The 13,219-nt window shown below is 46.6% G+C and overlaps 2 protein-coding genes across 2 annotated transcripts in view; both read left to right on the top strand.

Annotated features, from left to right (window-relative positions):
- Positions 1 to 1,337: 1,337 nt before the first annotated feature.
- LOC139400687 (la-related protein 4B-like) lies at positions 1,338 to 8,788 on the top strand (the record flags this gene model as incomplete). The annotated part of the gene is made up of 15 exons (XM_071145377.1): positions 1,338 to 1,479; positions 1,622 to 1,750; positions 1,824 to 1,872; positions 1,969 to 2,105; positions 4,795 to 4,898; positions 5,658 to 5,768; positions 6,736 to 6,789; positions 6,874 to 7,077; positions 7,152 to 7,228; positions 7,416 to 7,631; positions 7,768 to 7,813; positions 8,024 to 8,170; positions 8,239 to 8,336; positions 8,467 to 8,563; positions 8,687 to 8,788. Coding segments are annotated over 15 exons (1,638 nt in total), but the record flags the coding sequence as incomplete, so codon positions are not given.
- A 1,632-nt stretch (positions 8,789 to 10,420) lies between these two features.
- The window catches only part of LOC139400686 (disco-interacting protein 2 homolog C-like), a gene marked incomplete at its 3' end in the record, with an annotated part of 11,936 nt that continues 9,137 nt past the window's right edge, over positions 10,421 to 13,219 (top strand). Inside the window, exon 1 of the mRNA XM_071145376.1 lies at positions 10,421 to 10,742. Coding sequence (XP_071001477.1) covers positions 10,664 to 10,742 — 79 coding nt within the window. The remainder of the gene's footprint in view (positions 10,743 to 13,219) is intronic.

The following is a 13,219-nucleotide window of genomic DNA, read 5'->3' as shown; positions in this document are numbered from 1 at the left end:
ATAGGGACACACATTGACAGTAGTATAGGGACACACATTGATAGTAGTATAGGGACACACATTGACACTAGTATAGGGACACACATGGACACTAGTATAGGGACACACATTGACACTAGTATAGGGACACACATTGACACTAGTATAGGGACACACATTGACAGTAGTATAGGGACACACATTGACACTAGTATAGGGACACACATTGGCACTAGTATAGGGACACACATTGACAGTAGTATAGGGACACACATTGACAGTAGTATAGGGACACACATTGACAGTAGTATAGGGACACACATTGACACTAGTATAGGGACACACATTGACACTAGTATAGGGACACACATTGACACTAGTATAGGGACACACATTGACAGTAGTATAGGGACACACATTGACAGTAGTATAGGGACACACATTGACAGTAGTATAGGGACACACATTGACACTAGTATAGGGACACACATTGACACTAGTATAGGGACACACATTGACAGTAGTATAGGGACACACATTGACAGTAGTATAGGGACACACATTGATAGTAGTATAGGGACACACATTGACACTAGTATAGGGACACACATTGACAGTAGTATAGGGACACACATTGACAGTAGTATAGGGACACACATTGATAGTAGTATAGGGACACACATTGACACTAGTATAGGGACACACATTGACACTAGTATAGGGACACACATTGACAGTAGTATAGGGACACACATTGACAGTAGTATAGGGACACACATTGACAGTAGTATAGGGACACACATTGACAGTAGTGAGGAGCCCCTGACCTTCGGTTACCACGGCGATAACTGATCTGCTGTGAACTGTTTTGCTGGGGGTGGAGCATGATCAGATTGATGTTTACACCTCCACCCCGTCTTACCAGATACAGTGTCTGGGTCAGAGGTCATTGACTGTTACCATAGAGACGGGCTTGCATTTAGGGCCAGGGTTGCACGAGGGCTGTGTAGGATGGTTCTAGGGTATGGTGCCCAGCCAGGGTGAAGGCGAGGAGGGCTATAAGGAGGAGCAGCCCCCTAGATCCATGGCCTACACCACCTGCAGCACTCTGCTGCCCCAGGACTCTTGTCTCTGAGAATAGTACCCTCACCACCAGCCTGTGAGTACTTCAGCCATGTGTGTCTATCAACTGTAGGGATAAGCAAACGCACATCTCTATTCATGTGAGTTAAAAAGTTCTGTTCTGATCACGATTGATCCAGTTGAGACCTGGCAGGAGCAGAGGAGTACACACACACACTATAGAAGTTTTCTAGTTTTTGAAGACACTGACCTTGGGTGTGTGTGTTCCCTTGCAGGAATCCACCCCGGTCTCTGAGCTGAACCCAAACGCTCAAGTATGGGCCAACTACACACTTAGCCTGGACCCCTCAGGCCTTGTCTACACTGACGCCCTCCAATCATGGCTGGCGGTGACCAGTCACCTTGACAACCAGGAAGGTAAGCATGCGGTAGTAGAGTGAATATAAAACAACGCCTAGCCCTTAATCCAGAGGGGGAGGCAGCTGCTGGGTCTGCTGCCTTCTTCTTTGGCTTATTTTAGTGTCTGTCTAGTAAACGTCACTACCTGATTGGTCCTCAGGGTATGAGCAGGGATATGACCTGGAGGAGGTGGGCGAGGCTCAGCTGGAACCGGGCGGTGTAGAATTTCCGGTGGTCACCATGGGAAACCCGTCAGCCAATGGCCTGGTCCAGGATAGCTGTGTATCAGGTACCAACATAACTGGCTGGTCAAACAGATGATGTCTGATACAAACATATGTTTTTAATGCTGTTGCTTTCAGAGGAGCTCATGGCGCAGCTGAAGACCTCACTGGAGTCCTGTCTGTCACGGTACGTCTGTGTGATTGGTCAGTGGGCAGTGAGGGTCGTTTCTGATTGGTCAGTGGGCAGTAAGGTTTGTTTTCTGATTGGCTGATGTCCCCTCAGGGAGAACCTGGCCAATGACCTCTACCTCGTCTCCCAGATGGACTGTGACCAGTACGTTCCCATAACAACGCTTGCCAACCTCGACCACATCAAGAAGCTCAGCACGGACTTGGAGCTCATCTCTGACGTCCTCAAGTGTGAGTTAACTTAAGTTTTTGTGTGTTTACACCAACGGTCAAAAGTTTTAGAACACCTACTCATTCAAGGGTTTTTCTTTATTTTTACTATTTTCTACATTGTGGAATAATAGTGAAGACATCAAAACTATGAAATAACACATATGGAATCTGTAGTAACCAAAAAAGTGTTAAACAAATCAAAATATATTTTATATTTGAGATTCTTCAAATAGGCTCCCTTTGCCTTGATGACAGCTTTGCAACCTCTTGGCATTCTCTCAACCAGCTTCACCTGGAATGCTTTTCCAACAGTCTTGAAGGAGTTCCCACATATGCTGAGCACTTGTTGGCTGCTTTTCCTTCACTCTGCGGTCCGACTCATCCCAAACCATCTCAATTTGGTTGTGGTCGGGGGACTGTGGAGGCCGGGTCATCTGATGCAGCACTCTCCTTCTTGGTAAAATAGCTCTTACACAGGTTGGAGGTGTGTTGGGTCATTGTCCTGTTGAAAACAAATTATAGTCCCACTAAGGCCAAACCAGATGGGATGGCGTATTGTTGCAGAATGCTGTGGTAGCCATGCTTGTTAAGTGTGCCTTGAATTCTAAATAAATAATTGACAGTGTCACCAGCAAAACACCCCCACACCATAACACCTCCTCCATGCTTTACGGTGGGAAATGCACATATGGAGATCATCCGTTCACCCACACAGCGTCTCACAAAGAAACGGAGATTGGAACCAAAAATCTCCAATTTGGACTCCGGACCAAAGGACACATTTTCACCGGTCTAGTTTCCTTTGCTCGTGTTTCTTGGCCCAAGCAAGTCTCTTCTTATTATTGGTGTCCTTTTAGTAGTGATTCCTTTGCAGCAATTCGACCATGAAGGCCTTGTTCACACAGTCTCCTCTGAACAGTTGATGTTGAGATGTGTCTGTTACTTGAACTCTGTGAAGCATTTATTTGGGCTAAAAAAGTCAAACAGTCCATTTATATTTTCCAACGGGGCTATACATTTGGATGAGGTTTTTTTCTCGCCTGAGTAGCCTCATTTCACTGCCCAAAATAAAAATTAAACCATCTAGTGTTCAGCGAAATAACAACACATTGTCAAATACAGGTAGCCTAGTCAAATAATTAACATCCAATCACATTAACCGCTACTCTCTCGCGGAAATTCCACTATGTAGTAGCCAAACGTAGCTGCTGCTCATGTTGGTATCTGTATTGATGGTACAAAAGCCATAATAGGGAGACATAGAGGAGTGGAAACAGTTGCTGTCGACGCCACTTGGGTACACTGCAGCATCCACCAAGAGGCTCTTGCTGCCAAGGGAATGCCTGACAGCTTGAAAGACGTTTTGTACACTACAGTGAAAATGGTTCACTTCATTAAAGCAAGGCCCCTGAACTCTCATGTATTTTCTGCACTATGCAATGATATGGGCAGTGACCATGTAACACTTTTACAACATACAGAAGTGTGCTGGTTATCAAGAGGCAAAGTATTGACATGTTTTTTTTTTAGTTGAGAGATGAGCTTAAACTTTTCTTTACTGACCAAAATTTTCACTTGTCTGACCGCTTGTATGATGACGAGTTTCTCACACGACTGGCCTATCTGGGTGATGTTTTTTCTCGCCTGAATAATCTGAATCTAGGATTGCAGGAACTCTCCAGCAACTATATTCAATGTGCGGGACGCAATTGAGGCTATGATTAGGAGCTTTTTTCTGTCTGCATTAACAAGGACAACACACAGGTCTTTCCATCACTGTATGATTTTTTGTGTGCAAATGAACTCAAGCTTACGGACAATGTCAAATGTCATATAGCGAAACACCTGAGTGAGTTGGGTGTGCAATTATGCAGGTACTTTCCTGAAACGGACGACACAAACAACTGGATTCTCATTATCCCTTTCATGCCCTGCCTCCAGTCCACTTACCGATATCTGAACAAGAGAGCCTCATTGAAATTGCAACAAGCAGTTCTGTGAAAATGTAATTTAATCAGAAGCCACTGCCAGATTTCTGGATTGGGCTGCACTCAGAGTATCCTGCCTTGGCAAATCGTGCTGTTAAGACACTGATGCCCTTTGCAACCACGTACCTATGTGAGAGTGGGTTCTCCGCCCTCACTAGCATAACTAAATACAGGCACAGACTGTGTGTGGAAAATGATTTAAGACTGAGACTCTCTCCAATACAACACAACATTGTAGCTTTATGTGCATCCTTTCAAGCACACCCTTCTCATTAACCTGTGGTGAGTTATTCACAACTTTCGATGAACAAATAAGGTTTTATATGTAAGATGGAGAAATAAACAGCAAGATTATTGATTATTATTATTTGTGCCCTGGTCCTATAAGAGCTCTTTGTCACTTCCCAACTAGCCAGGTTGTGACAAAAACGCTCACTCATTCTTATGTTTAACAAGTGTGTGTGTGTGTGTGTGTGTGTGTGTGTGTGTGTGTGTGTGTGTGTGTGTGTGTGTGTGTGTGTGTGTGTGTGTGTGTGGCAGGCTTACAATGATGGCAAAAAAACAACCCTGGTGCTATAGGGTGTACGCAGCTGGAGGTTGAATGTTTGAAGAGTTACGGGACTGTAAAATGTTTGGAAACCACTGGTATACCTGATTGGGTAAGATGTTTACTTGGCGGAAGGGCGCTGACCGTGTTCTCTCTCCTGATTGGCTTGTAGCATTGCCACTGGTGGAGGTGGCAGAATGTGGGCAGAAGGTACGGCCAAATCGGGGTCGCTGTATCGTCATCCTCCGAGAGGTCCCAGAGACCACACCCCCAGAGGTAAGAATTTGTTGTTTTTAAACAACTAATTGACCGACATCAGTTCAATTATTTTGAATTCCATTTAGTTATGTTTTTTTCAGTGCTCAGTTTCTCTAGAGATACATCAGGGGTGTGTTCAGTTTGTTGGAACGTTTGATATTTTGGGACACGTTTCCCCAAAACATTCTCGAAAAGATTTTGAGGTACTTTTGCTCCGTTCGGTGGGTGTGGCTTAAAACAACGACTGACGTGTTTAAAGGGCAGAGGTGCATTTTGAAGTCACAACCCAGCCCCTCCCCGTTTTTCAACTTGACGTTCAGTACAGTACAGCATTCGTTCAATTGGAACGTTCTAGTATGGTTTTTATCATGGTACTTTTATTAATTGTTTTATTCTGTGTTGCTACAGCATTCAACCCACAGTGCATTTAATGTCCCCAAAAAATATCCAAAATTGAAAAACGTGATCATTTTTTTCATTTATCGAACTGAAAACAAACCGACCTCAAAAAGCACTTATGGCTCAGCGCTAACTGTAAACAACATCTGTCTGCCCTGTCTGTCTGCCCTGTCTGTCTGCCCTGCCTGCCTGCCTGCCTGCCTGCCTGCCTGCCTGTCTGCCTGCCTGTCTGCCTGTCTGTCTGCCCTGTTTGCCCTGCCTGCCTGCCTGCCTGCCTGCCTGCCTGCCTGTCTGCCTGTCTGCCTGTCTGCCTGTCTGTCTGTCTGTCTGTCTGTCTGTCTGTCTGTCTGTCTGTCTGCCCTGCCTGCCTGCCTGCAGGAGGTGAAGGCTCTGTTTGCATGTGAGAGCCTCCCCAGGATCCAGAGCTGTGAGTTTGCCCAGAACGACAACTGGTTCATCACCTTCCACAGTGAGGCTGATGCTCAACAGGTACTGCTTGGAGACTGAGGTTAAGGGGGGTTAATGAACAGCTGGGAGAGACTGAGGTTAGGGGGGTTAAAGACAGGTCGGAGGGACTGGGGTTAGGGGGGTTAACGACAGGTAGGAGGGACTGGGGTTAGGGGGGTTAAAGACAGGTCGGAGGGACTGGGGTTAGGGGGGTTAACGACAGGTAGGAGAGACTGGGGTTAGGGGGGTTAACGACAGGTAAGAGGGACTGGGGTTAGGGGGGTTAACGACAGGTAAGAGGGACTGGGGTTAGGGGGGTTAACGACAGGTAGGAGAGACTGAGGTTAGGGGGGTTAACGACAGGTAGGAGGGACTGGGGTTAGGGGGGTTAACAACAGGTAGGAGAGACTGAGGTTAGGGGGGTTAAAGACAGGTCGGAGGGACTGGGGATAGGGGGGTTAACGACAGGTAGGAGAGACTGAGGTTAGGGGGGTTAACGACAGGTCGGAGGGACTGGGGATAGGTGGGTTAACGACAGGTAGGAGAGACTGAGGGGGGTTAATGACAGATAGGAGGGACGGGGTTAGGGGGGTTAACAACAGGTAGGAGAGACTGGGGTTAGGGGGGTTAAAGACAGGTAGGAGATACTGGTTAGGGGGGTTAACGACAGGTAAGAGGGACTGGGGTTAGGGGGGTTAACGACAGGTAAGAGGGACTGGGGTTAGGGGGGTTAACGACAGGTAGGAGAGACTGATGTTAGGGGGGTTAACGACAGGTAGGAGAGGAATTGATCCTCTAGACATTCATGCACATTTCATTGAGCTGCAGATTTCACTCACTGTGTGTGTGTGTGTGTGTGTGTGTGTGTGTGTGTGTGTGTGTGTGTGTGTGTGTGTGTGTGTGTGTGTGTGTGTGTGTGTGTGTGTGTGTGTGTGTGTGTGTGTGTGTGTTCGTGTGTTCGTGTGTGTGTGTGTGTGTTCGTGTGTGTTCGTGTGTGTTCGTGTTCCAGGCGTTCCAGTACCTAAGAGAGGAGGTAAGGACGTTCCAGGGGAAACCCATCAAGGTGAGTGTCGGGTCCTTTACTAAACAGTACTTTTCCACACAAGTGGCAATCACATGATAAAAGATTGGTTAATTTATTCATTAGGCACGAATCAAGGCCAAAGTGATGGCAGTCACATCTTACGCTCCAAAGAATGGCTACAGGCCCTGCCCAATGGACCCCTGCACCAATCAGCAGCCTTACAGCCCATACTACGCCCAGCCCACTTTCCAGCAGCCCCTCCCACAGCTCTACACAATGACTAATCAGAGCTTGGCTGCCATGGCCGGATACACAGACCCTGTCATGGTGAGGTGGACATACACACACACGCAGGCACAAGCGTTCTCTCTCCCTGGTGTCATTGTTGTTCTGTCCAGCAGATGGCGTCATTCTCTGGCTTCATGGATGGCTTCCCAGGATGCCCCAGCTTCAAGCTATCCCCCTCACACAGACTCAGGTACTACACTCCTCACTCACGTTCTCGTTCTGGAGAGACATCTCTCTCCTTCTCCCAAGCTATCATTCTCTTGCTTTCTCTTTTTGTCTCTCTCCCTTTCTGTGTTTTGCTTGACGATGGAAGCATGGTTGTAGTTACGTTGTGGTGACGTGATTTTTTACATCTGTGTTTCCCTCTCCTCCATTAGGGGACAGCGAGACCAGAGGCGGTTGTCTGGCGACAGGGCCTTGGGCCTTCTGGATGATCCCCCCTTCTTCCTGGAGGATGGACCAATAGGATGCGTCCCTGGACCCCCCAGGCAGGGTCGGCCACGGTTACCAGGCAACAGGCGTAGGGACGGAGATGGGGGTCGACGTGGAGGGAGAGGGGGGTCGGGGTCCTCCCCCAGCACTGACAGAGGAAGGTAGTGACCTCTGACCTCCAGCCCTTAGAAACGGGTCTCTTCCTGATCACTCATTTTCATTAGAGACTAAAAGGGTGAGACATTTTTTTGAGGTACCACCTGAACTGAAGAAGATTATGTTTCTCTCTCTCTGAAGGAGAGGTCCCATTGGTCAGAGGAGGAGAAGAGATGACAAGTACTCTGTAAGTACTTAAAGATGTGTTATAAAGGTTTTCTATCATTTCAGCCAGCAGTTTTGATAGTAGTGCTCACGAACCAAAATGGGACCCTGAACATGTTGAACAAGTTGTGTTTTCTGCAATGATATGTTACAAATGAATATATGTACTGGATATGTACTGTATATCTGTGTGCATATAAACCTGTTTATAAGTGTGTGTGTGTGTGTTTAGAGAGGGCCCCCCCAGTCGCCCCCCCGCTCCTTGTCTCCCAGTCTGGAACTCGGCCCCAATAGCTTCCCCCCACTTCCCCTTGCTACAGCTTCTACAGCAACAGTTACCACAGCAACCAACATCCATAAGGCAACCAGCAACCACAAGGTAACCAAGAGTCACACACACTCACACACTCCCTCTACTTTCTTGTAAGGTTGTTTTTCTTGTTCCAGAGTCCAGTTAGAGGCAGCAGTACCAGTGAACCAACCACTGTGACATCACAAGACCTCCAGCCTATCACAGCATTGCCTCAGAAAACCCTCCCCCTAGAGTGAGTACAATCTCCTTCCTTTCACAATGTGTTTTGTAGGATTACTTTAGGGAAGAAAGTTACAGACTTGTCCCACAGGAAGCTAACGTTACGTTTGTGTTGTGTTATGTGTTATATTGCTGTCCCACAGGAATCTAAAGGAAACTGTAGTGTCTCCCAAGAGAACCACAGCAGCTCGTCAGACCGCGAAAGAACCTCAGACCACGAAGGGGAACAGACCAGCAGCGGTGAGACAACTCACAGACTACAGAGACAAACTGGTTAATAGTTGTTTTTTTTAAATGGTGAAGTTGAATGTACCACAGCATGGCTACATCTAATAGTCTAAAATGGTTTCCTCACCTCATCAGTGCAGAGGAAGGAGAAGAGACTATTGAGATGCAGTCATCTGTCTTCCAGAGAAGTAGTGTATGCTGGGTACTGAACGGTCCTGTGTTGTGAATGGTTAGGAGTCCAGAAGCCAAGCTACGCTGAGATCTGCCAGCGCATACGAGCTAATCAGATGCTCACCGCAAAGGCTACTGACCACACCCCCTTGGGGACGGAGCTTGTCCCAGCCTATCCTGCGCAGGCGCCTGACCCGGCCCAGTTATCACTGTGACCAGAGTGAGATAGTTACTTTGGGTTGGAGAGGGAAGAAGAGAAGGGGAAGAAGTTATTCAAGCCAAAGAAAAAAATTGAAAAGTTGTACACTGTTGTTTCTCTCTGTTGTCTGTGTCTGTCGTCAGACTTGACGTACCTTTCTGACTTTTTGAAATCTTTATGTTTTGATATTGATTGATTTCTTTTGATTAATATTGATCAGTATTTAGAGGATTGGACATCAGATTTCTGTATTCCTTGGTCTAAATAACTTAATCAGAACATTTACAGTAACTACAGCCAGACACTGAGTGACAAGAGGCTAAAGTACTGATATCATATAACATTTTGTTTCTGCATGAGTTTTAGATGTAATTTATTTTATGTTAGATGGAATTCCTTTTGTGTTGACTTGGGGAGGGGAGTCTCTTACAGACAGACGAGGAAGAGGAACAACTCTGGTTGATATTGATAAGTTTGCATACAGATACAACATTGTAAGAGTTACTTGAGTTAACAACTTGATATGGAATCAGGGGTGGTGGGAGGTAAATAGTTTTCAGTTCAGATTTCTTGTGTTTGAGATAGATTAAGTTTGTAAATGTGGGTATTAGATACAGAATTGAGGCATGATTTAAAAAGGTGAATTTTTTTTTTCTGTACAGATGTAAATAATTTGACTGTTATTAAACAATTGCCTTAATAATAAACAGTAAACAATCATTTTCGCATTGTAATTTATTCCCTATTACTTACAATTCTAAAGTTTGGATGAAGAAGTCAGTATGGCTGGCTGAATCAGTCTAGCAAACTACATTCGTGCAGGAACCTTTCCTTCAGTAGTGGCCTGCGGTCAGATTGTTCAAGTGGTGAATGTCTGCACCTGAGAGCGTCGCTTTCCAATGTCACGTGGTGCTGAGTTCCGATTCTGTCGCTGTCCGCTTCTGTGGTGCTGATTCTGTGATCGCAGCTATTACAGCTTGTTTGTTTAGCCTACTTCAGCACCATTAGACCTTCAAATCATGTGACAAAGTCACCACATGCTGTGTTATTATAAAATGCAGTGATACTATGAAGCTAGCTACTCTGCATATGGGCTAATTATCAGTATAGCGTTGGTTGTGGAAAAATCAGATGTTTAAGTAGCGTACCTTACCTGAGATTTGAAGACTTGAGCTGAGCTGCCAGAGCTAAGCCGAGTGGTAGGCAGAAAGCCCGGCTTGTGTGCTCCTTGGCAATTCCTTGGGCTTCATGAAGACCAGAGATCCACCAGTACATTGTTGTTGCCATAATTCAATGATATAGGCCTATATATCAATGTGTGTATCAAGAGGGTGTGGTGCAGTGGTTTGGACATAATACCCCTGCCTCCCACGCCGCGCCACCCTCGGTCCCTCCCGGTGGCGCTCCTCTGCGTCACGTGACAGTAGCTCCAAACAGCGCGAGTATCATCATCAGCAGCAGCACCTCATCGCCGGGCAAGCAGCTTCGAGACCCACCGATCGACCCTCAGCGGTCCCTCATCACAGAGACGTTAATAACGGAGAAGAGGTAGACTAGCGAGGCCATGCCGGGGCCCCGGTAAACCGACAAAACATATTTTTCTCTTTGTTCCCCTCTACGCACCGCTAGCTGCCTCAACGCACCGCTAGGAGGATCCGCGGAATAGCTCTCTTTCTCTGCTGGAGGAGAGGAGGAGACGGCAACTGAGGGAGGACGGAGAGATTTTTCTACCGTATAACCTAATGGCAGAGCGTGAGGCGTCGCCGTTACCACTGGACGTTCGCGCCCGGCTGGCGGAGTTGGAGCTCGAGCTGTCAGAGGGTAAGAACAAACCCCGCGCGCACCGTTAAACCGTTAACGTAGAGGAATCTCTACAGCAATGGCCCGTTCCCCCAGACCCCACTCTCTCTCCCCTGCTCCGCCCCTCCAGATGTTTGTCAGAGCGGCCCTCCCAGCCAGCTTTAGCCGGGACAGGGTGAGGGGAGACCCAGCAGCCCACTGCGGGATTGTCTCTCTGTTGGTGACACCGACACAAACCCGGTATTTGACCTTGAGACCAACTGGGTGTTATGACTTGAAATACGTTTTTTGTCCGTGAGTCCACGGACCCGTGTGTGTGTATGTGTAGGCCTGTACGTGTGTGTCATGCTCAAACGTATGAATTTAATAATATCTCTGCAACACTGCGTGACAGGATACGATTATGTGGTGTGTGTGTTCTTGATCGGGCTCGGTGTTTTGGCCTGCACACTCAGCTGCTGCTGCTGCTGCTGCTGATGATGATGATGATAATGATGATAATGATGATGATTTGGGTGTTTTTTTTTCTGGCGACGATTGAACAGATTCAATCACAACCAAGCGGATTAACCAATGGAATTCGGAGATTATTTTGCAGCGCGTAATTGTCAGATAAATTGCGCATTTAACTCTGTGTTATATAATGTTGACGTATATTATTCATATACATTGTCTGCTCTATAGATTGCTGTCATCGCTCCTGATGCATGTTGTGTGCGTGGTTTGCATCGTGGGCTAGCGTGTTAGAGACGCACTGCTGAACGTCAAGAGCCAAATGGGGATGTTTGCCTGTCTTCTATTGCAGCCAGTAACCTATTTTTAATGCTATGATTATTGGATCCCAAACCCAGCTGTCCCTCCATAGACTGTTCATCAGAGCAGGACCAGGACAGGACAGATAGTGATGGAGATACAGGTGCTGTACTGGAGATGGACAGATGAGGAGAGGTGCAGATTGATAGAGAGGGGGGGTGTACATATTGATAGAGAGAGAGGGGGTGTACATATTGATAGAGAGAGAGGGGGTGTACAGAGTGATAGGAGAGAGGGGGTGTACAGAGTGATAGGAGAGAGGGGGTGTACAGAGTGATAGGAGAGAGGGGGGTGTACAGATTGATAGAGAGAGAGGGGGTGTACATATTGATAGAGAGAGAGGGGGTGTACAGAGTGATAGGAGAGAGGGGGTGTACAGAGTGATAGGAGAGAGGGGGTGTACAGATTGATAGAGAGAGAGGGGGTGTACAGAGTGATAGGAGAGAGGGGGTGTACAGATTGAAAGAGAGAGGGGGGAGTGTACAGATTGATAGAGAGAAGGGGGTGTACAGATTGATAAAGAGAGAGGGGGTGTACAGAGTGATAGAAGGAGAGAGAGGGGTGTACAGATTGATAAAGGGAGAGGGGGGTGTACAGAGTGATAGAAGGAGAGAGTGGGTGTGCAGATTGAAAGAGAGTGGGGTAGAGATGCCATGCCAATCTGTGTGATTTGATTAGTTCACAAAGACCAATAGGGAAGGAACACTACTTAGGCTGTAACCAATCACAGCTGGACGTTGAAGTGATTCTGGGGATCAGTGTGAGGCACACACAGCTGACACACACACACACACAAACACACACTATTTCCAATGTTCCATGATTGCTATCAATTTTTAGCCACTTGAAGGAAAATGGAAGTTTCTATAAAATGTTCTTCTGCATCCAGGAAAATGAAACTGGTCGTGACATGGATGTACTATAGATTCCCTCTCAGCCGTCTTGTGTGAGAGCGAGAGAAAAAGAGAATTTGAAGAGAATAGGAAATAGAGATAAGCCATAGGGCTCTTATGATCAGTGATACTTCAGTGTGGCATTCACTTGGGTATTCTCACTCACACACACTCAGGCAGGTATCATTAGATTAGCCCAGTTATTACATCTCTTGAAATCCAAGATGGCCACCAGGCCTTCTCCAGGAGAATGGTTGCTCGGCAACTCCCTCCCTGCTCCGCTGCGCTGAGAGAGGAAGATGGCGTCTCCCTATTGACTGTGTGTGTGCGCATATTTGTGAGTACGTTGGCCTATGTGTGTGTGTGTGTGTGTGTGTGTGTGCAGAAACAGGAATGCCGTCATGCTGTTGCTGATCTACAGAAAGGCAGATATAAAACACCCACATGCTGAATATCTCAGCGAGGAACAGATGAGCAGATTGGACCCAGATGTTCTGGCAACCCTCAGATTGTGAAACACATTATGTCTCTCTGTCTCTCTGTCTCTGTCTCTCTCTCTCTCTCTCTCTCTCTCTCTCTCTCTCTCTCTGTGTGTCTCGATCTCTCTATTTCTCTCTCTATCATCCACTCCCTCACACACACATACTGACATACAAACACTCACTCTCTTACTGTGTCTATTTTTTCTTTCTATCTATCTATCTATCTATCTATCTATCTATCTATCTATCAATCTATCTATCTATCAATCTATCTATCTATCTATCTATCTATCTATCTATCTATCTATCT

This window comes from Oncorhynchus clarkii, unplaced genomic scaffold (assembly GCF_045791955.1).
Source record: "Oncorhynchus clarkii lewisi isolate Uvic-CL-2024 unplaced genomic scaffold, UVic_Ocla_1.0 unplaced_contig_11823_pilon_pilon, whole genome shotgun sequence".
Taxonomy (NCBI): Eukaryota; Metazoa; Chordata; class Actinopteri; order Salmoniformes; family Salmonidae; genus Oncorhynchus; species Oncorhynchus clarkii.
The sequence above is the reverse complement of the archived record's forward strand: the minus strand, read 5'-3'. Positions and strand labels throughout refer to the sequence as shown.